Source organism: Moschus berezovskii, chromosome 3 (assembly GCF_049115385.1).
Source record: "Moschus berezovskii isolate FMDL1 chromosome 3, NW_MosBer_1.0, whole genome shotgun sequence".
Lineage (NCBI taxonomy): Eukaryota > Metazoa > Chordata > Mammalia > Artiodactyla > Moschidae > Moschus > Moschus berezovskii.
This window is the reverse complement of record NC_142462.1, coordinates 58,745,391-58,770,330: the sequence shown is the minus strand read 5'-3', so window position 1 is coordinate 58,770,330 and position 24,940 is coordinate 58,745,391. Positions and strand designations below refer to the sequence as shown.

The following is a 24,940-nucleotide window of genomic DNA, read 5'->3' as shown; positions in this document are numbered from 1 at the left end:
AAAAATATGTTTAAATCCTCAAACACTAGAAACCACAGATGAAACATTAAAGGTGTGATCTGCTCAAGTAAGAATACATGGCACTTTGATTAGGAGAACCAGATTAATATGAAGAGCTTCACCTAAAAGTTGATGAAAGAATTACTTGGAGTGTTTTATATTAAAACAAAATGTTTAAAAATATGTTATTTTTATGATCCCCTTATTAAACTTTTCTTCTTTTTCCATTAACTGACCAACTTGTTCAGTTGCTAAGTCTTATCTGACTCATTGTGACCCCAAGGACTGTAGCATGCCAGGCTCCTCTGTCCTAAACTATTTCCCAGACTTTGCTCAAATTCATGTCCGTTGAGTCAGCGATGCTATCTAAACATCTCATCCTCTGCCACAGCTTTCTTTGTTAGCCTTCAATCTTTTCCAGCATCAGGCTTCTCTTGCGGCTCAGCTGGTAAAGAATATGCCTGCAATGAGGGAGACCTGGGTTCAATCCCTGGGTTGGGAAGATCCCCTGGAGAAGGCAAAGGCTATCCACTCCAGTATTCTCACCTGGAGAATTTCATGGACTCTATAGTCCATGGGGTTGCAAAATGTCGGACACAACTGAGCAACTTTCACTTTCCCAGCATCAGGGTCTTTTCCAGTGAGTAGGCACTTCCCATCAGGTGGTCAAATATTGGAGCTTCAGCTTCAACATCAATCCTTTCAATCAATATTCAGGGCTGATTTCCTTTAGGATTGACTGGTTTGATTTCTGGGCTGTCCAAGGGACTCTCAAGAGTCTTCCACAGGACTACAGCTGGAAAACATCAATTCTTTGGCACTCAGCCTTTTTTATGGTCCAACTCTCACATCCATACATGACTTTTGGGAAAACCATAGCTTTGATTCTATGGACAAAGTGATGTCTCTGCTTTTTAATACACTGTCTAGGTTTGTCATAGCTTTCCTTCCAAGGAGCAAGCATCTTTTCATGACTGCAGTCACTGTCAACAGTGATTTTGGAGCCCAAGAAAAGAGTTTCTCACTGTTTCCAAAAGGACCAGATGCCATGGTCTTAATTTTCTGAATGTTGAGTTTTAACCCAGTTTTTTCATTCTCCTTTTTCACCTTCATCAAGAAGCCCTTTAGTCCCTGTTCACCTTCTGCCATTGCCATTAGAGTTCTATCTTCTGTATATCTGAGCTTATTGATATTTCTCCTGGCAGTCTTGATTCCAGCTTGTGATCCATCCAGCCCAGCATTTTGCATGATGGACTCTGCATGTGTACATGCTAAGGTGCTTCAGTTTTGTCTGACTCTTTGTGACCCCATGAACTATAGCCTGCCAGGTGCCTCTGTCCATGGGATTCTCCAGGCAAGAACACTGGAATGGGTTGCCATGCACTCTTTCAGATATAGAACCCCTATCTCTTATGTTTTTTGCATTGGCAGGCAGGTTCTTTACCATTAACACCACCTGGGAAACCCAGTACTGTGAATAGAAGTTAAATAAGCAGGGTGACAATATATAGTCTTAACGTACTACTTTCCCAATTTTGAACCAGTCAACTACTTCTTGACCTGCATACTGGTTTCTCAGCAGACAGGTAAGGGAGTCTGGTACTCCCCTCTCTTTCAGTTCAGTTCAGTCGCTCAGTCGTGTCCGACTCTTAGCGACCCCATGAACCACAGCACGCCAGGCCTTCCTGTCCATCACCAACTCCCGGAGTTCACTCAGACTCATGTCCATCGAGTCGGTGATGCCATCCAGCCACCTCATTCTCTGTCTTCCCTGTCTCCTCCTACCCCCAATCGCTCCCAGCATCAGAGTCTTTTCCAGTGAGTCAACTCGTCGCATGAGGTGGCCAAAGTATTGGAGCTTCAGCTTTAGCATCAGTCCTTCCAATGAACACCCAGGATTGATCTCCTCTAGAATGGACTGGTTGGATCTCCTTGCAGTCCAAGGGACTCTCAAGAGTCTTCTCCAGCACCACAGTTCAAAAGCATCAATTCTTCGGCGATCAGCCTTCCTCACAGTCCAACTCTCACATCCATACATGACCACAGGAAAAACCATAGCCTTGACTAGACGGACCTTGGTTGGCAAGGTAATGTCCCTGCTCTTTAATATGCTATCTAGGCTGGTCATAACTTTCCTTCCAAGGAGCAAGCGGTTGGGATCCACACAGTCAAAGACTAAACATACTCAATAAAGCAGAAATAGATGTTTTTTTCAGGAATTCCCTTGCTTTTTCTATGATCCAAAGGATATTGGCAATTTGGTCTCTGGTTCCTCTGCCTTTTCTAAATCTAGCTTATATATCTGGAAGTTCTTGGTTCACATACTGTTGAAGCCTAGCTTGAAGAATTTTGAGCATAACCTTGCAAACATGCAAAATGAGGGCAACTGTACAGTAGTTTGAATATCTATGGCATTGCTCTTCTCTGGGATTGGAATGAAAATTAACCTTTTCTAGTCCTATGGCCACTGCTGAGTTTTCCAAATTTGCTGACATATTGAATGCAGCACTTCAACAGCATCATTTTTTAGGATTTTAAATAGCTCAATTGGAATTCCTTTACCTCTACTACCTTTGTTCGTAGTAATGCTTCCTAAGTCCCACTTGATTTCACACTCCAGGATGTCTGGCTCTAGGTGAGTTACCACACTATCGTGGTTATCTGGGTCTTTAAGACCTTTCTTGTACAGTTCTTTGGTGTATTCTTGTCCCCTCTTCTTAATCTATCCTGCCTCTGTTAGATCCTTACTATTTCTGTCTTTTATCATGCACCATCCTCACATGAAATGTTCCCTTGATATTTCCAAGTTTCTTGAAGTGATCTCTGGTATTTCCCATTCTATTGTTTACTTCTTTGCACTGTTCATTTATGAAGGGCTTCTTATCATGCCTTGCTATTCTCTGGAACTCTGTATTCAGTTGGGTATTTCTTTCCTTTTCTCCTTTGCCTTTCACGTCTCTTCTTTTCTCAGCTATTTGTAAAGCCTCCTCGGACAACCACTTTGCCATCCTGCATTTCTTTTTCTTTGGTATGGTTTTGATCACTAACTCATGTACAATGTTATGAACCTCGGTCCATAGTTCTTCAGACACTCTATCAGATCTACTCCTTTGAAGCTAGTCGTCACCATCACTGTATAATCATAAGGGATTTGATTGAGGTCATACCTGAATGGCCTAATGGTTTTCCTTACTTTCTTCAATGTAAGCCTGAGTTTTGCAATAAGGAGCCCATGATCTGAGCCACAGGCAGCTCCAGGTCTTGTTTTTTTGCTGACTCTATAGTTTCTCCATCTTGGTCTGTAAAGAACATAACCAATCTGATATTGGTATTGACCACCTGATGATGTCCACGTATAGTCATCTCTTGGGTTGTCGGAAAATGGTATTTGCTATGACCAGTGTGTTCTCTTACGAAAATTCTATTAGCCTTTGCCCTGCTTCTTTATTTTGTACTCCGAGGCCAAACTTGCCTGTTATTCTGGGTCTCTCTTGACTTCCTACTTTTGCATTCAAATCCCCTATGATGAAAAGACATCTTTTTTTGGTGTTAGTTCTAGAAAGTCTTGTAAGTCTTCATAGAGGCAGTCAACTTCAGCTTCTTCTACATCAGTGGTTGGCACAGTGACTTGGATTATTGTGATGTTGAATGATTTGCTTTGGAAATGAACTGAGATCATTCTATCGTTTTTGAGATTGCACCAAAGTATTGCATATTGGACTCTATGAGGGCTATTCCATTTCTTCTAAGTGATTCTTGCCCACAGTAGTAGATACAATGGTCATCTGAATTAAATTTGCCTGTTCTTGTCCATTTTAGTTCACTGATTCCTAAGATGTTGCTGTTCAATCTTGCCATCTCCTGCTTGACCATGTCCAATTTATCTTGATTCATGGACCTAACATTCCAGGTTCCTATGCAATATTGTTCTTTACTGCATCAGACTTTATTTTCACCACCAGACACATCCACAACTGAGCATCATTTCCGCTTTGGCCCAGACATTTCATTCTTTCTGGGGCTATTAGTAATTGCCCTCTGCTCTTCCTCGGTAGCATACTGGACACCTCTGACACAGAGTGCTCATCTTCTGGTGTTATATCTGTTTGCCTCTTCATACAGTTGATTGGGTTCTCTTGGCAAAAAATACTGGAGTGGGTTGCCACTTCTTCCTTCAGTGGACCACATTTTATCATAACTCTTCACTACGATTCGTTCATCTTAGGTGGCCCTGCATGGCAAGGCTCATGGCTTCACTGAGTTATCCAAGCCCCTTCACCACAAGAAGGCTGTGATCTATGAATGGGAAATGACCAACTACTAGATTTTATTTTTGGTCTTCATGTTACTGAACAGCTTCCAACATAACTGATCTCTCTGCTCTTCAATACACTCCTCATGGATTTCCTTAAACCTCTAATGTTGTTCATTTGCTGGCCCCTTCCCTTTTTGCAGACTTCTTAAGAATAGAGTCTGGCAAGGCTCATTTATTTCTCTTATTTTTTCTGTGTTCACTGCCTTCATAACCTAATCCAGTTCCATGACTTTAAAAACTATCTCTAGACTGCTGACTCTTAGATTTGTAAATCCAGCTCATACCCATCTTCAGAATTCTTGCTGATCTGATACCTCCTACAGAGACACCCTAACAGATGTCTCAAATTCATAATTCAAAATGTAACTCCTGATCTTTGCCGACAAAATCAGCTTCACCTATAGCCTTTCCCTTGACAGCTGAGGGCAACACTATCCTGCCAGTTGTTCAGGCTGAAAATCTTGGGCATTATCCACAAACCCCCTTTCTTGTACTTCACAGTCAGTCATTAGGAAGTTCTGTTGGCTTATCTTTAGCTATATCCAGAAGCCACATGTCCTTATCTACTATGATCCTGAACTGAGAAGTCATACTGGCTACATTAGGCCTGTGCCTTCCTAGTTGATTTTTGACAAAGCAGTCAGAGACACCATTACAATGTACACCATTCTTTTTAGGGACATTGCCAGGACTGGCTTTTACAATTAGTATGAGATTCCTTTGATTTTATCTTTTCTTAGTAACCACTTAAATGATTTTTTTGGAATATAATTGATTTACAATGCTGTGTTAGTTAGAATCCCACTTATGTCTAATAAGTCGATAAAAGCAAATTTTAACATGAAATAGCTAACAAATATCTTTTTTAATAGGGTAGGAATGCTTATGATGTTCCTAAATTTAAAAATGACAAAAATTCTTAAAAAAAAAAATGTACACCAGGTCCCATCACTCCTATACTCAAACACTGAAATAGCTACCTTAAGTCCCCAAAATGACTCTACCCTCCTCCCCTCCTGTAAGTTCTTTGACCTGTCTTCCTACTTCCTTCCCTCGCTCATTCCAACCCTGTCATTCGGCCCTGAGTGCCGTTCCTTAGACACACAGAAAGGCTCCTACTTGTTAGGGCTTCAGTCCACTTGACGCTCTGCCTGGAAAGTTCTTACCTGAGAGATCCTCATAACTACCCCTTCCTCACCTCCAAGTGTTTGCTCAGATGTCCTGGTAGTGAGGCTACCCTGCCTATCATTTTAAAAACTGAAACCCACCCTCTCACTCCCCATCCCTCTTAGCCTCTTATGTAGCATATATTACAATCTCATATACTATATAATGAATCATTTCTTATGTTTATTGCTTATTTTCTGTCTCAATGTTAGAATGTAAGCTCAAGAACACTACTGAGAGAGCTGGCTGACTGGAAGGGGTGAGTGATAATCCTGACACAAGAGGTCATACTATTTCACCTGATCCAGCACTGCAGGTCAGTAGGTGCCCAATATGCTACTGGAGATCAGTAGAGAAACAACTTCAGAAAGAATGAAGGGATGGAGCCAAAGCAAAAACAACACCCAGCTGTGGATGTGACTGGTGATAGAAGCAAGGTTTGATGCTGTAAAGAGCAAGATTGCATAGGAACCTGGAATGTTAGGTCCATGAATCAGGGCAAACCGGAAGTGGTCAAACAGGAGATGGCAAGAGTGAACATCAACATTCTAGGAATCAGCGAACTAAGATGAACTGGAAAGGGCGAATTTAACTCAGATGACCATTATTTTACTACTGTGGGCAGGAATCCCTTAGAAGAAATGGAGTAGCCATCAGGGTCAACAAGAGAGTCCAAAATGCAGTACTTGGATGCAATCTCAAAAACAAAAGAAAGATCTCTGTTCGTTTCCAAGGCAAACCATTCAATATCACAATAATCCAAGTCTATGCTCCAGCCAATAATACTGAAGATGCTGAACCTGAATGGTTCCATGAAGACCTACAAGACCTTTTAGAACTAACACCCTACAAAGATGTCCTTTTCATTACAGGGTACTGAAATGCAAAAGTAGGAAGTCAAGAAACACCTGGAGTAACAGGCAAATTTGGCCTTAGAATACAGAATGAAGCAGGGCAAAGGCTAATAGAGTTTTGCCAAGAGAACGCACTGGTCACAGCAAACACTCTCTTCCGACAACACATGCGAAGAGTATACACGTGGACATCACCAGACGGCCAACACCGAAATCACACTGATTATATTCTTTGCAGCAAAAGATGGAAAAGCTCTATACAGTCAGTAAAAACAAGACCACGAGCAGACTATGGCTCAGATCATGAACTCCTTATTGCCAAATTCAGACTTAAAATGAAGAAAGTGGGGAAAACCACTGGACTATTCAGGTATGACGTAAATAAAATCCCTTATGATTATACAGTGGAAGTGAGAAATAAATTTAAGGGACTAGATCTGATAGACAGAGTGCCTGATAAACTATGGACAGAAGTTTGTGACATTGTACAGGAGACGGGGATCAAGACCATCCCCAAGAAAAAGAAATGCAAAAAAGCAAAATGGCTGTCTGAGGAGGCCTTATAAATAGCTGTGAAAAGAAGAGAAGCGAAAAACAAAGGAGAAAAGGAAAGATATACCCATCTGAAGGGAGAGTTCCAAAGAATAGCAAGAAGAGAAAAGAAAGCCTTCCTCAGCGATCAATGCAAATAAATAGAGAAAAACAATAGGATGGGGAAGACTAGAGATCTCCTCAAGAAAATTAGAGATACCAAGTGAACATTTCATGCAAAGATGGGCTCGATGAAGGACAGAAATGGTATGGACCTGACAGAAGCAGACGATATTAAGAAGAGGTGGCAAGAATACACAGAAGAAGTGTACAAAAAAGATCTTCATGAACCAGTTAATCACGAAGGGGTGATCACTCACCTAGAGCCAGACATCCTGGAGTGTGAAGTGAAGTGGGCCTTAGGAAGCATCACTATGAACAAAGCTAGTGGAGGTGATGGAATTCCAGTTGAGCTATTTCAAACCCTGAAAGATGATGCTGTGAAAGTGCTGCACTCAATATGCCAGCAAATTTGGAAAACTCAGCAGTGGCTACAGGATTGGAAAAGGTCAGTCTTCATTCCAATCCCAAAGAAAGGCAATGCCAAAGAATGCTCAAACTACCGCACAATTGCACTCATCTCACACGCTAGTAAAGTCATGCTCAAAATCCTCTAAGCCAGGCTTCAGCAATACATGAATCGTGAACTTCCAGATGTTCAAGTAGGTTTTAGAAAAGGCGGAGAAACCAGAGATCAAATTCCCAACATCTCCTGGTCATTGAAAAAGCAAGAGAGGTCCAGAAAAACATCTATTTCTGCTTTATTGACTATGCCAAAGCCTTTGACTGTGTGGATCACAATAAACTGGAAAATTCTGAAAGAGATGGAAATATACCAGACCACCTGACCTGCCTCTTGAGAAACCTGTATGCAGGTCAGGAAGCAACAGTTAGAACTGGACATGGAACAATGGACTGGTTCCAAATAGGAAAAGGAGTACGTCAAGGATGTATATTGTCATTCTGCTTATTTAACTTATATGCAGAGTACACCATGAGAAATGCTGGTTTGGATGAAGCACAAATTGGAATCAAGATTGCCTGGAGAAATATTAATAACCTCAGATATGCAGATGACCACCCTTATGGAAGAAAGAGAAGAAGAACTAAAGAGCCTCTTGATAAAAGTGAAAGAGGAGAGTGAAAAAGTTGGCTTAAAGCTCAACATTCAGAAAACTAAGATCATGGCATCCAGTCCCACCACTTCATGGAAAATAGATGGGGAAACAGTGGAAACAGTGGCTGACTTTATTTTTCGGGGCTCCAAAATCATTGCAGATAGTGATTGAAGCCATCAAATTAAAAGACACTTGCTCCTTGGTAGGAAAGTTATGACCAACCTAAAGAGCATATTAAAAAGTAGAGACATTACTTTGTCAACAAAGGTCTGTCTAGTCAAGGCTATGGTTTTTCCATTAGTCATGTATGGATATGAGAGTTGGACTATAAAGACAGCTGAGCGCAGAAGAATTGATGCTTTTGAACTGTGGTGTTGGAGAAGACTCTTGAGAGTCCCTTGGACTGCAAGGAGATCCAACCAGTCCATCTGAAAGGAGATCAGTCCTTGGTGTTTACTGGAAGGACTGATGTTGAAGCTGAAGCTCCAATACTTTGGCCACCCGATGCGAAGAGCTGACTCATTGGAAAAGACCCTGATGCTGGGAAAGATTGAGGGCAGGAGAAGAAGGGGACAGAGGATTTGGTGGTTGGATGGCATCACCAATTCAATGGACATGAGTTTGGGTAAACTCTGGGAGTTGGTGATGGACAGGGAGGCCTGGCGTGCCGCAGTTCACAGGGTCGCAAAGTGTCGGATACGACTGAGCAACTGAACCAAACTGAGCACTCCATATTTACACACCCACAAGTGAAACTTTCACAGCATGTGCTGTGAAGCATATACTCTTAGAGCTATAATGGAACCAAATGGTTATCTTCCTTGACAGGTAGGCAACCAGATATTGAGAGATAACTGACCTGCCTACATGCACACAGTCAGCTAAAGCAAACTACTTGGCCATAATTTTTTTTTTTTTGTACCTTCCTAGTCTCATGTCTAGAAAGATAATCTAAGTCAGAATAAAAAAAGCAATGGTTATTAAATATTGTCCAAGGTCAAAGACAAGAAAGACCTAGCACTGTTTCAGGAATTCTGTAAAAGCCATTCTACATGGAAGAATAAAAGTATCTCATTTATAATCAGTGTTTCCATAGCAGCTAGTGTTCAATGAAAGTTAGGAAGAGAATGAGAAAGCTGAATCTGCATCAGTATTTTTCCCACCGTCCCAGAGGCCCCTGCATTGTGGATGCAGGACAAGCAACGCAGCTGCACAGGGCACTCACTCAGATTCTCCAGCAGGTGTTTGCAGTCATCGGTAGCAACATCGTGTGCGGTCCGATTACACTTATCTCTTCTTTCCGGCTCCAGCCCTCCGTGCCTACATAAGACTTCTAGGCAGTTCTGTGAAGACAAGAACTCCATTACCTCCTGTCCAAATGAATCAACTCAAGTGAAAACTCCAAGGGAAGATTCAGTGGCCTGTAGCAAGCCAATCAGGAATTCTCAATCAGAAAGCTTATTTCTTTTCCAACAACCCAAATATACATATTAATCTAAACACTGTCTCCAAGTGAAAAGCAAAGAGGGCTTCATCTACAAGTGATTCACAGGATCAAAGCACTGCTGCTCTTAGAACAGCCTCTTAGGTTTCAAGAGAAAAAACTGGCTTACTAATCACTCAGTTTGCAGAGTGCCATTAAGGACAGAAGCCTTGGGCGGACAGTATCTTTTTATGGTAATCTGGAAATACAAAGACTACAGCCGAATGCCCAGCACTGTCTTCTAGACCAGGTATTGTCTTCCTGGTCATAAAAGTGCAGGGCTCCAATTCTGTCCCAGAGTCCTTGTAACCACAAATATATTTTGGATCTTATGCTGTCTTATTTTTTATTTGAAAATTATATGTAAACACCACATTGACTGAGGTTTTAGAAAAACACTCTCAATAGACATGGTAGTTACGTGCCCTTGTTCAGTTTCTTCTGTGTTGCTCCAGGGAGTCTCCACTCAAAAGGTATCACTAGCCTTTGAAGTGAATGGTCTTGGTTTTCCAAAGTTTTTCAATTCAAAGTGGTAGACAGACCATATATATATATATATATATATATATATATATATATATATATATATATATATATGGAAACATTTTCAAGTAAGTGCAAGGCAGGATACTACATTGGGATATTTATCAAGGAGCTCTGTTATTTCAACTTGTACTACCTTCCTGATTTGTCTCCTGATTTCCCATCAAAGCAAGCACAAAACGGAATAAACCAGAAACCATGAAAAGGAATTAACAACCAAAACAAGCACTGTTCTTTTCATCACTTCCCTGCACGTACACGTACACACACACACACACACACACACAGGCTTTGGGCTGACTTTTGCTTCTGACAACACAGTAAACTAAGCAGTCTGAACAGCTTTCCCTAATCTTGCTGTAAGATACTTTTTTGGGGTATTTTATAAAACATGTTTTCCTTACTGATGTATAATATCTATGTAGAAAAGTACATAAATAAGTGTGAAGCTTGCAGAATTATCACAAAGTGAACATACCTGTGGGAGGAGTACACTGGAAGCCCCCTTAATGCTCCATCCTAACCACTCATCCCTCCTTTCTCCTCACAAAGGCAGCTGCTATTATGATTTGTAAGATCAGAAGTCCACTTAGCCTGTTTTAAGAGTCTTATATAAATGGAACCATGTTACAGGTACACTTTCATATCTGGCTTCTTTTCATTCACCATAATGCTATAAAATTCATACATGTATTAGGAATAGTTATAATTCAATGTATCCTTATTTTAAAATTACTGTGTACTACATGGATATACCACAGTGTATCTCTCCTCTTGTTGATGGACATTTGCTTTCTACTATGGACATTCTGACGCATGTCCTTTGGCAGACATAGGTACACATTTATTGGGTATACATACAGAGTTGGTCCACTGGGGCATAGGGTATGTACATGTTGTGTATCAGTGTATACTGCAAAGAGCTTTTAAAAGTGGCCATACCAAACTCCACTCCCACAGGAGTATATCTGAGTTCCAGTTGCTTCCTATTGCCTCCTAAACATAGCTTAAATGCAATCATAGTCCACGAGGAAGTACAAGGAATGCATAAGGGTCAGAAAGAAAAAGAGTAAGCTGAGATCACCAAGTAAGCGAAATATAAAAAGGAAGCCAGTGCTGATTTAAGGGCAAAGCCAATAGAGGGGCTCTTTTTGGATGCTGAGGGGATGGGAGACAAGGCCTTGGTACCTGCAAAATGGAGGAGCTGAGCCAGAGGACCTTTGAATAAAGAAAATCTGTGTGCCTGCAAACAAATGACAGGGTTTATCATTGGTGCTGTTGAGGCTGGAGGGATCTCCTCTAACAATCAAAGTCTGGCTTTCATAGGTCTGGGGTTCAAGTTTTTAAAAATCACTAATATTCCTTGGAAGGAAAGATATGACCAACCTAGTTAGCATATTAAAAAGCAGAGACATTACTTTGCCAACAAAGGTCCCTCGAGTCAAGGCTATGGTTTTTCCAATGGTCATGTATGGATGTGAGAGTTGGACTGTGAAGAAAGCTGATCACCGAAGAATTGATGCTTTTGAACTGTGGTGTTGGATAAGACTCTTGAGAGTCCCTTGGACTACAAGGAGATCTAACCAGTCCATTCTAAAGGAGATGAGTCCTGGGTGTTCATTGGAAGGACTGATGCTAAAGCAGAAGCTCCAATACTTTGGCCACCTCATGCGAGGAATTGACTCATTGGAAAAGACTCATGCTAGGAGCGATTGGGGGCAGGAGGAGAAGGGGATGACAGAGAATGAGATGGCTGGATGGCATCACCGACTCGATGGACATGAGTTTGAGTGAACTCCGGGAGTTGGTGATGGTCAGGGAGGCCTGGCGTGCTGTGATTCATGGGGTCGCAAAGCGTCGGACACGACTGAGTGACTGAACTGAAGCTAAGAAATTAACTAAAAACTAAGCTGAATAAACAATAGTTTTTATCCCACTGATATTACTAATTTGTACAAAATCAGTAAATGCAAGAGAGTTAATGAAATTGACTCAAATGAAAGATTCAAGCAGAATGCAATCTGAGCACTAAACTTCATGAATTCCCAGATGATAAGAGACAGAAATAATACATTTATTACACAAGTTAGTACTTGTAGGAAAAACAGATTAGAGGCAAAACAGACCTGGGGTCTTATCCTGCCAGTATAAATGATTTTTATCTGACTTTTGGTAAATCATTTAACATTTTTCTGCTTCAGTCTCCTTATCTGTGTCTCATATATCTACATTTCATAACGCTGTTAGGTGATTTAAATGGATAGGTAATTTATATTCTTGGCACATAAAACATTCTCAATATTTATTAGCTTGCTGTGTTTGTTACAATCAACATAATCATCACCAATTAGAAAACAGCCCAAGTATTCAGGTAAGTGGTGAGGAATTATGGCACATCAACAAATGTCACAATTCTAGGTGATGTTAGTTCAAATTAGAAACAGAAATGATAAAAGATGCAATCAAAATTTGCAAGATTCAAGTCCACCTATAAGGTGGCTTGTGTATAATTATTATAGTCAGGCAGACCAGTAGGCAATAATCTAAGCAGTGGCTTTCTCTATAAGGAAGAATGTCGGAAAGATAGCAGGATAAGGTATATCCAAATGGGGCCACAACTCTGAGTTTCACAGCACTCTGCTGGACTCCAGGGGGAACACAAAGATGACAAAAACTTTACCTGACCAACACTTGACAACAGCAGCTACAAAAACTATTCAAGCACATAATAAGTGCCAGGCACCGTTACAACACTGCACACATATTTAGTGCCCATCAAACCTCACAACATTATGAAATAGGTGCTAAGCACCTGGGTGCCAGGAGCTGTGTTATGACCCCAGGGTTGTGACGATGAATAAAGTAACAGTTCTGTTTCTCTGGCAGAAACACGACATATCGTCAAGAGTCATGAGGAAAATATGCAGGAAAGGGGGCCTGTGGAAGTGAGGGGCACAGTTTTACTCAGCAGAAGAAAAGGAAATGGGAAAGGTAGAGAAAAACATCTAAGCTCTCTCGTTGATGGGTGGGATCTGAGTGAAGACAACAAATGCTGTGATGCCAACTGCTGTTTCTGGACAAGGATTCTCAGGGGACCTAAACTGGGCAGGCTGTTCCAAGGGACGTAGAGCAAGTAGTCCAGATGAATAAGTCTTAGTCAAAGTGCTGCTGACCACAACACAGATACATGTTTCTAGCGAGCAGAGACTTTAAAAGAGTGGGCTTTGGTTTTGGCTTCTATTTCCATTCACATCCCAATCATCAGAACTTAGGTAGGCAGCCACGGTCATCTTCTAGGAAGCTGGAAAATGTAGTCTTTATTTGGGGCTGAACTCTGAGAGGTTCGTTATTGTAGAAGAGGGGACAAGGCATGTTTAGGGTCAATGAACCACCTCTGTCAGTGGCCTTTAAGAGCTGAGAAGAAAGGTACCAGGGCCAGGGAAACTAAGGAGAATACCCAAGTCCAAAGAGCTAGAGATAAGATCCAGGTCAGGGCAGGAAACTTGAGAGACTGAGAAACTTGAGGGAATTCGGTCCGCAAATGCACAGGTAAGGTCCCGCACACATGTCAGGAATAACCTTGGGATGCGGCTGTGCCCACTGTCAGGCAGAGCAGGGGAGATGGAGAAGCAGAGATTTAGAGGGAGATGAAGGTGGCTGGAGTTAGCCATGAAGGGCTGAGGGGGAGGGAGCATGGACTCTTTTCAGGAGACATAAGGATATGTCTGGGTAGACAAGTGCCATGATCAACTCAGTTCTGAAAATGAATTAGTGAGTCTGGAAGACATACGGAAAAACAGTGACAAAAAGAAGACCAGTTAAGAAAGAACTGTCATAAAATTTACTCATTTACTCAATGATTAAACAAACATTTAGTACTCGTGGGCCAGAGACTGCTGAGCACAATATATGCAATGATGAAAAGTGATTTTTTTGGGAGGCAGTGGAGAGGGAAGGAGGTATATAAATAATCCAGTAAAGAACAAGCTCCCTAAGTGAAGTGTGAAGAGGTACCCTGGGAGCAATGAACTCCTGGAAGCCAAGACCCAAGCTGAGATGTTTTCCAGGCAGGGAGGGGTCAGGACAGAAGGGGCCATTTGGGGTAATGGGAACAGCAGATGCAAAGGCAGGGAGAGGAGACAGCACAGGATGTCTGCAGGATTAGAGCAGAGAGCAGAGGGAAGAAGGAGCCAGGAGTGTGAAGAGGCTGAGGCCGGAGCTGCAAGGGACCTGTCTGTATGTACAGGGCTGGCACTCATCCTCGAAGTGACAGGAAGATCAGTTACTCTTGGAGAGATGAAGGGTAAACTACACGACCAACTCCCCCTGTTAGAAAGGTTCCTCTAAAAGCAGCATAAAGGAGGTGGTGAGACTGGAAATGGGGAGACCACAGCAGCCTATGGCGAGTTCAGACAGCCTGTGATGAGGGCTCCCTGAGAGACATCCTGGAATGTGTTTAAAAACACAGCCTCCTCTTTGTTTATGTGCTCATTTATACAGGAATAAAATTGAGAATTGTATCCATCATTTGAACTCAGTAACTTAGGAAGATGGAGCAAGAGACACAAATGTCAGATGATGTTACTGGATTAAGAGAGGAGGAACAGAGATGCATTATAAACACAGAAGTCTGGGGACACATCCTCATGGAGCGGTTTGGTGGAAATAAGTGTGAATATGGCCATCAATAGGGCTTCCTTGATGGCTCAGCAGTAAAGAAGCAACCTGCAATGCATGAGACTTGCAGAAGACATGGGTTCAATCCCTGGTCAGGAAGATTCCCTGGAGAAGGAAATGGCAACCCACTCCAGTATTCTTGCCTGGGAAATCCCATGGACAGAGGAGCCTGGTGGGCTACAGTCCATGGGGTCGCAAAGAGCTGGACACAACTGAGTGACTAAACCACCACCACCATTATAGATAGATAGCAATGGCCATCGATAGGGTTACTGTACATCTGTCTAAACTGAGACACCTTTAGGAGCAAAAGGGGGCACTGTTAATGGTTCCATTGGGATGATGGGCATCCACAAGGACTGTATTGGGCCAACTGGGGTATCAAGGAGATGCCCTGTAAATCGTGCGCTTCCTACACAGGACCTTCCTGAAAGGACTGAGGACGTGAATAAGTGGGTTATAGAGAAGATTTGGGAACCTGTATAGATTATATTCTAGGGACCGGTAAGATCATTCAAGGGGGAAAGTATAGAGTGAGAGGAGAAAAAGGGTCAAACTAGATCCATGAAAGGTGTCAGTGGAAACACCAGAAGGTGTAGATCTTCAGTGAGGGGTGGAAGCACAACTCTGGTTGGCCAAGTTTATGTGAGAATCCTTTAGGATCCTGTCAGTGAGTCACTGGTGGTTGACTTAAGCAAGTGTACAACACTCTGCACTGGACATTCTGGAATGAGGTTTTGAAAAAGAGCCTTTCCTTTGTCTACACACAGTTGAGTCAATCTGGCCTTTTCAAAAATAACCTTATAAAAATTAAGGGAAAAATAGTCAAGGAGAATCAAACGCACAAAAAATAAAAGACTCCAAAGAATGGATTTCCATTTACCATGATCAGCATCTAGTCCCAAAGATCTGGTCCAACCTCACAAGTTATCCTGTGTTTGTCTTTTCTAGCCAGGAACCCAACTCTCTGTGACAAGAAAGAATTTTAGGGACTCCTATCATTTTTTTTTTCTTCTTTGTAGGCATGACCTAGGGAGAGAAAATCTACATTGCAGGGCTCTATGTGGGCCTCTGCACTTAAGATACACACCTCAGGCAGACCATCCAGTTAGGGCGGATGCTAGAATGTGGGATGAAATGCCTGGGATTCACCTGGTTAAGAGCTAAAAAGGCATCAGTCAGTCTACAATCCTAGAACAATGCGAGAACAGCATAAAGATGGCAACAAGAGGGCCACTGCCTGACCAGAGGACCACGGGCCTGCTTAGGGATGACCTCTAGGATGGTGGAAAATAAATGATTGGAAAGCAGGTAAAAAGCCAGGTGGGAGATCTGGGCTTGGGAAGAGTTATTGTAGAAGCCACAGTTAAAGTCGAAAGACTGGACAAATTCTTAAAAATAGGACTACGCAGCTAGGATGGCTTTTGAGTTGCCTAGGGTTAAAAAAATAAGAGAGAAAAAACAGGAAAAAAACAAAGAAAAAGCCTGATCATCTAATTCAGAAGGGAAGCAAGGAAGGGGCAGTGTTGTGCAAGCCAAGGAAAGGTTTGCATTAGAATCAACATGCTAAACAACCCAGAAAGACTTAGTAAGAACAGAAGTGATAGGAAGCTTCCGGCTTTGGCAATATGTAAGCTAGAATTATAATCTAGTCCTGTACTTACAACATGCACAGTCCCTCAGATAAAGAATCCTGTATGAGACCTTCGACAACCAGATGCTCAAATCCAGACACTCTACCTAATCTATTTCTGCTGCAGGAACTTGATGTGTCCAAGTTCTCATGACAGAACACAGAGTTTCACTAAGAAACTCTTCTATCTACTCACACTGAGTGATGAAAACAAGTTTATCCTCAGTGACGAGTTCGGCCGTGGAGTAGTCACAGACCAGCTTTAGAGAGAGCTACTCTGGTTACCAAAGACCAAATGGTGATTTGCATAAATTGCTTCGTCACTGGGAAAAAGACCAAGAACTAAGTGGAAGAAGGACTGCCTGAGGAACCTGATCTCCTATGAACTGACCTTGGGGAATTAGTTATGCTATTTCCCAAAACTGAAGCTTTTTCATCTGCAAGGCAAGGGGGTTGGAATAGATGAGCTGTGTGTCTTCAAGCTCCAAAATCCCATGTTTGTCAACTGAAAATCATGTGGAAACTGAAGTGATCTTCTTGGGTAACAATGGTACTACTACCTCATGTAGATCAGACATATGTACGCTATGGTAGGAAAAAAAAACATACATCTTTTAAGCCCTGCTTGTGGTCAGTGTAGAATCTCTTCACCCACACAATGATTAACTCAGGATTGCAATGTATTTTTTCTGAAAACTAGTCTTAGCAACTAAGTTGTGAATAGATTACCTCTCTGGAGAACTATCTCAGTCACAATATAAACACTGCATTAGGCAAAGGATGCAAAAATATTTTCCAATACCCGTGACTAGGAAGGCAGGCTGAGTTAGGTATCGTGTGAAGAGTATAAAACCAGGCAATCTGGTCTTCATTCCCAATGTCTATCCATCTCTCCATAGTTTAAATGTCCTAATTGTAAATGGTGGGGTAAGCCTGGAAGACAAAGGATCTACTCCAGGGCAAAAAAAAAAAAAAAGCCTGTTAATCTATTATTTTTCTTTGCAGTGTGTCAATGTTGTCAGCCATGCTTACTTTCTAAAATCTCTCTCTTCTTATTCAAAATCTATCTTAAGTTCTTAAAATAAGAGAATATTGGAAGAGTCATATTAGACATGAGAAAGAAATTCTATTTCCCTTGACAGAGCAGCCACGTTGCCAAGGGCCTGGGAATCCATGAAGTTACCATCTTCAGCCATGAAACCACCAGGACTAATGAGGAGTTCCTAAAGAAGGAGCTGAGCGGCACCATAAGCCCCCAGCCTAAAGGGCAACTCACGCTGGAGGGAGAGCTCCTCTCAGTCATGCTCAGGTTTCATTTTCTGTTTTGCTTTTTTTCTTGCCTTCAGGTTGAGTGCATGAACAACCTACCACTGTCAGTAACCTTTCACATTACACTCCGAGATTTTCCAGAAGAGGGAGGTAAGTCGAAAACCACCCCTGTAACACACATTTTCTCCATCAAATGAGATTCATTGTCTTAGATTAACTATGCCTGTTCAAATTTAAGCCTTTCATATTTCCCATCTTGGCCTTCCAAGTACTTTTATGTCAAATGTCATTGCAGTCCATTCAAATCAATACATAAATATCAAGCTCATATAATTACTGTAGTCTTTTTCTCTTTTTTTAAGGATAATCGGGAGTAAACTACTACTACCAAGCAATACCTCCCCACTGGACTGACTCATTCCTGTTTCTCACTTGTTTCGAAAACACCCAAGTCCAAGATGAACAGCTTTTGCTCTAGATCATAACACAGGAAGTTACCAACCACGAGCTCCAAATGCACATTTCTAGCTATTTCCAGATATCTCCATCTGGATGAATACATCCCAGCATTACATTCAGCATGCCTAAACCCACATTCTATCTGCTGGATCATAACGACACCTCTTCTTTCCTCTTTCTGGGAACGTAACTATGATCCTTCTATTCATCCCATTCATTCAGTGCATCGAACCTATCTGCAGTTCTTGGACATTTCTACTCTGTGACCTCTCTTATGATTTCTACCAGTCTCATCATCTTTCACCTAGTCTCTCTCCCTGCCATCAATGTTTTCATTATCCCAAATCTTCTAAATGTCATTGCTCAATCAAGCAATTTAAACTATAGAGAGGATTCTTTTGTTCCTTTGTACAAACTTCTCAACAGTTTTACTCTGTCTAGTAAATAAAACTCAGACTTAGTACATCACCAGAGGCCTGTGCCATTCTATGAAGCTCCTGGTCTTGTCTTCTCACTCCTCTTCATTAGCTCAACTGGAGCCATTACCCACCTCTCTACTTCCATACCATTCCTACTGTTCCCTGCATCTGAACTACTCTCCTCTCCCAGGGATGGGTGACAAATGTAACCCAGCCTACAAGGCCAAAATCATTTCTATCTCCTCCAGAATGAGTCATTTCTGAGTCTAATATTCCATGGCTCTACTCTCTGAAATACGTGCATTCTGTCTTCTAAAAAATAAAAACGTGCATTTTTGTATTGTTCCAAACATGTCTATTCTTGTTTTAAACTTTCTGTGCTTCTCTTATCCTATGCTTATCTTGTAGTTTGCACTCCTGCCACTGAACTAGGAGTTATCTAATCACATAAATGATTCCTACAAACGTTAGCTTCCATAATGCCTTGCACTCAGGAGGTTCCTGATAGCTTTTCATTGTTAAAGCAATATTATTGCTAAACTGATTTAAATGGAGAAAGAAGCATGAATGGATGGCTTCCTATGTCATGTTATTTCTTTATTAATCACAATCTTTCTCTACTCTAATGAGTGAAATCTAGAACTCTCTCTTATGAGACAGCACAGATAGTGCATAGTGAGGGAGTTGCGAGTACAGGACATGTGTACTTGAATCCTGGTTCTCCCTCCAATTCATTGCAATGGCCTTGGTACTAAATCAAACAATCCCGAGGCCTCAATCAATATCCAGCTTCTCTTCCTAATTTTACATGAGATAAAATGTCTGGAATTACTCCCACATTTGTTAACAAACTCCAAACTGATTTTTATGACATCTCATATACGCTTAATGGTAAATATCTGCTGGACAAAAAATATAGTTGGTTCTTATTGGAAGCTGATCATTTCCTAAAATGGTGCTGCTCAGACTCCAATTATTCAAGCAAAATGCACTCAGCCAATAGCAGCCAACTTTGCCACTCATCAAATTACAACTGTATAATGAGGCCAGCAGCTACCAGACACACCTTAAAACCTTTTGAAGCAGCAATATGGGCAGCAGTCCAGCCTTCACTGTCAGCGTGGTTGATGAGGTCTGCAGGAACAACAGGCTTGGATGTGCCTTCATGACGCTCTTCTTCTTGATCCAAGTCAAGGATGGGCAACCCACGCTCCTCATGCAACTTGTTTCCATGAGCTGGGGCTCTATGGTACATAAGAAGCATGAGGCTGTCCACATTACCAGTGTCCACGGCTGCATGAATTGGTGTCCAGCCATCCTGAAAATAAAATGACCAGGGGGAAAGAGTTGATTACAACATGAATGTTGAGAGCAGTGTTATTTAAGGTTCACATCTAAATCTTCTTGGCCATGGACCACTGAGATGGGAAAAGCAGGCATTCCAATCCTGAATATCATCAATGAGCTAGGTTCTCTCAGACCTCTGTCAATTAGTGCCTTTTCCATTGCTCTGACTCATGTCTGCTATTTTGTAAGAGTTTCTTCTTAACACTCGACCAATTGGAATGAGTCGGTACTACTCAGCCTGGTAACTAAGCATTATATATGGTAAAGCAAAATCTCAACTTAATATTATGAAAGAATGAACTTTAGCATACACATTTTAAAAAATTTATATCCAAGTATAATAAGCCAGTTCTACTTAAAGGGAAGAGTGCTAATTCTAGTCATCTTAAAATATTTTGCCACTGATTCCAGAAAGAAAGATTCTAGATAATATGGAAAAGACAGACATAAAGGAAAAACAAAGTCAAATAACTTTATGAGATATCTATTGACCTCTATGAACCTCTCTGGGACTGCAGATGGATACTGGTAAATGCAAGCTTAGAAAATGTTCCAAGTAAAATACTGGGCCCATTCTCTAGGACATATTACTTTGAAGCCCCAATCATCCACTTAGCTGGTTGCTAGAAGAGACTCAGAATTTTTTTTTTTTCAGGTAGCAGTTCTCAAAGTGTGGTTCCCTGATCAGCACCATCAGCACCACCTGTGAACGTGTTAGAAATGTAAATTGTTGAGCCTCATTCCAGACCTACTGAATCAGAAATCTCAAGGGGTGGAGCCCTGCATTCTGTTTTAGCAGCCCTCTGGGCAACTCTGATGCACTGAAGTTTGACAAACTCTACTGTAAGGAAAATCTTGATCCCCTTGTAGTCTCTCATTTTTAAATAGAGAGAGGTCTGCCTTCTACTCAGGTATCCATCTTCATTAGATTTTTAAGACTATCATAAAAGAATTGATTATTATTTTAGTGATATGTATTTTGGTTTTATTTTATTTTCCCTTTAGCCTATTTTTTTTTCATTTGGTATTTCATACTGCTACACTAAATTTTTTCCAGTGAATAGAATTGATGCTTTTGAACTGTGGTGCTGGAGAAGACTCTTGAGAGTCCCTTGGACTTCGAGGAGATCAAACCAGCCCATTCTAAAGGAAATCTGTCCTGAATATTCATTGGAAGGACGGATGCTGAAGCTGAAACTCCAATACTTTGGCCACCTGATGCGAAGAACTGACTCACTGGAAAAGACCCTGATGCTGGGAAAGACTGAAGGTGGGAGGAGAGGGGGGCGACAGAGGATGAGATGGTTGGATGGCATCATCGACTCAATGGACATGGGTTTGGGTAGACTCTGGGAGTTGGTGATGGACAGGGAGGCCTGGCAAGCTGCAGTCCATGGGGTCACAAAGTCAGACATGACTGAGTGACTGAACTGGACTGAACTGAATTGACAGTACACTTCAAAAAAAAAAAAAATAATGGGGTAGAAGAGAGGAAAACAGACAATAAATGGTAACAATCTACATTTAGACTGAGTCATCTGATCATTTGCTAAAGCTCTTCCTCAATGTTGTGGCTTTTTCTCTGGTTCTGTACCTCACATCATCGGAATCAACTTGGCTAAGGCAAGACTATGGCTGGCAGCAGCTGGAATATCATAGTCCTTTGGAGTACCCCAGGCAGGCAAAGTGTTTCATAGCTTGTTCTTGTTGAGCTGTGGATACTTTTCGCTGGGCATCAGCCTTAATTAGGCACTAGAGTGTACGTGCGCTTGACCTTCCTTATATTATAAAGGCCATGTAATCATTTCAGAAAAAGATCCTTCATTCCCCTTTGATTTCTTATTAAAAATTGTGAGAAATAATTAATTATTCCCTTAAGGTCCTTTATCAATTATGCTGTTATCTCTGTACTTTGGAGCCTCTGTACTTCTAATGATTTCATTCAGTTCATCAACAATTAGCTTGAGAGCATGGATTTCTGTGTTCTCTAACTTACAGGATGTGACTTCAATTTTTATGTTGCACTACTTATTTTTCATTCAGATAATGAGGTAAAATTCATTCCTTTTTCATATATAAAGTAGAATTGTATAATAAGTATGTGTAATACCACAGATTTCTTAAATATATAAAACAACATGAATAAGAGTAACATTGGACTATTTTCTCAGATTTTCAAAAAATAAATAGAAAGTATAGGAAAAAAGCTCTAGCCATAGGACTCAATGGAAAATGTCTATACCTAGCTTTTATACCATTATTTGTGGGTTTACTTTAGAAAACTTAAGAAAATCCAGTATCTAAGAGTGACCTTAAAATACATAATATACCTTTCTATCCTAGAAAATTTTAAGGGTGATTCCTGTGAAATGGATGCACAGTATAGTCAATTCTCTATTAACAGAAGAAATCCAAGGTTCAGATAATATTTGGCAATTAAGATGTCTACACTTGTCATTCATCTTGAATATGCTATAGGGTGGTAATTATTACACTTCTAACATTCTGGGAAACTGCAGGAAAAAAATTCCTGAGTCCAGTGAAGAGTGGGTCCCATAAACCTGCCTGTCCTTAGATGGGCCCCCACTGAAGAAATGCATGTCAGTGTGTGCAGGGCTGATTTTTGGTCTTCAAGTCTATATGAAAGGATGATAAAGACCAACTTGGGAGGGCGAATTGAGGAACTTGTTTCAAATGCATTTTTGTGTGCTGTGCCAGAAGTTGTATCAAAGGACTCTTCTTGCGAATCAAACTCTAAATTTCTTCAGTTTCTAAATCTGACTTCACCTGTGCACCTGTACAAGAGGTAGCAGGATTGTGCGGGATGGAGTCAACAGCTACTTCAGCCTATTAGGTTCCATACTGGACTTCCACACACAGTGCTTCAAGCTCTGATGCAAATTAGACAATGACCTTGAACTCTGTGAGATGCTGCATAATCTTAGCAAAAACAAAGGTCAGCTCTGCGAGGAACAGTGAGCACAAATAACCTTTCCTAAGTCCTGGTAATGGGCACTGTCTTGCCACAAAACTGTTTCCTGTTTATACACATTACAAATGAGCACTGCTGTGGATGACGACAACTCAATGACAGCTGACTTTTGTCGATGGCTTACAAGTCCCTGGTACTACACAGACTACCTTTAGAAAGAAAGGCTAACTAACAAGCTTTGAATAATCAGATGAGTAGAGGTCAGACCATGAGGATCCAACATATTCAAAGCAAAACAAAACTTTAAACAAAACAAAGCAACCTGTATTTTAACCTATTTTATTTTTTGAACTGCAGAGTTTGCAGACATATTGTAATTAAAGGACAAAATACAAAATACAGGTACTCACTCTGGTTTTTACACTTCGGTCAGTTCCAGCTTCCAACAAGAGTTTAATACATTCTTTATTTCCATTTTTACAGGCCAGGTATAGAGGTGTCTGTCCTCCATCAGCAGCATGATTAATATGAGCATCATATGCAATTAATAATTCTACACACCTAAACACAACAGTGTGATTAATTATGTACAAACTGGGTTTGACGTCTGAAGTACCACATGACCAAGATATTAAAAAGAGCAAATACTGCTAGAGGAATTCTGCATCTTTATTTATTACATGAATTATTTTATATATATATAAAATCTCAATTATTACTGGTCTTATTATATAGATACTATTTTAACAAGGCTGGAAGATATTTTAATTACTCCCATGAAAATTTAAAATAACAGCTTTGATCAAGGGTGAATACCTGGTTTATGACACTTCTCTGTAAACAACCTATAAAAGTAGAGTCCTTGGAATATGTTTAACTGTGCTTGACATATATATTATTTGTAGTTCAAAATAGTTTGAACCTTGAAAAGAGTCAGGCTGCTGAGTCATTCTGAGATTTTCACTTGAGAAAATAATTATAAATAGCGCAGACAGCAGGGCACCATGTGCCTCCACTATAAAAGGCAGTAGGGAGACAGAGGAAAGGGCCATTTGGGGGAGAAAAGGCAGCAAAGGCTGTTTTGCCCCCTGAAATGGGGCTAGTTTACAAGGAAAAAAGACACAGCTAGGCAGAAATACATTGCCCTGAGAATCAGGAAGGACAGCAATGAGGTAAATTCAAGACTTCATGGCACTTAGCAACTAACTACAGTTTGCAAAATTAGATGAGAATAAGTTTAGCAAAGAGGAATAAATCATAACCAAATGAAGAAGCAATGCACATCTTTGGTTTTTTGCTCAGAGGCAAGCTTTCTCTTGGCTTCCTTTGGCAACATTTGATTTGTTTACACATTAGAAAAAATAAGTTACATATTGATGTGTATCTTATACACATTTAAATCAACCAAGCTCCCCTGAATTTCCCCAGAGGTCTCCCATTTTGCAAATCCATCCATGCCTCCATTCCCATGACTGGTACACTATCCAAGCAAGTAGCCCGAAAGATTGCCTACTGGCAGTAAAGGCAAAAGTATAGTCCAGAAGAACAATCTTTCCTGGAGGACTTAGAATACCTGCAAAAAGGTAGCAGCAAAATCAATAGCTCTGATCATCAATAATAAATTCAGAGTGATGAGATATGTGTTTAGTATGCAGAAAAAAAAACATATGAAGGATGCATTTTGAACTTTTAAAAATTCATATTTACAAAGAATGACAGTAGTGTGAAACTGAAAAAACTTATGTCAAGAATTCTGAGATTTGTTAATTGTTTAATGCTAATTAATGTTTGTTACGGCTATGGTTTTTCCAGTGGTCATGTATGGATGTGAGAGTTGGACTGTGAAGAAAGCTGATCGCTGAAGAATTGATGCTTTTGAACTGTGGTGCTGGAGAAGACTCTTGAGAGTCCCCTGGACTGCAAGGAGATCCAACCAGTCCATTCTAAAGGAGATCAATCCTGGGTGTCCATTGGAAGGACTGATGCTAAAGCTGAAGCTCCAATACTTTGGCTACCTCATGCGAAGAGTTGACTCATTAGAAAAGACTCTGATGCTGGGAGAGATTGGGGGCGGGAGGAGAAGGGGACGACAGAGAACGAGATGGCTGGATGGCATCACCGACTCGATGGACA

The 24,940-nt window shown here is 40.9% G+C and overlaps 1 protein-coding gene across 1 annotated transcript in view; it reads right to left on the bottom strand.

Moving 5' to 3' along the window:
• The window catches only part of CTTNBP2 (cortactin binding protein 2), a 169,820-nt gene that overhangs the window by 50,168 nt on the left and 94,712 nt on the right, over positions 1 to 24,940 (bottom strand). Inside the window, 3 exon segments of the mRNA XM_055420804.2 lie at positions 9,271 to 9,388; positions 19,595 to 19,846; positions 23,218 to 23,368. Of these exon segments, the coding sequence (XP_055276779.2) occupies positions 9,271 to 9,388; positions 19,595 to 19,846; positions 23,218 to 23,368 (521 nt within the window).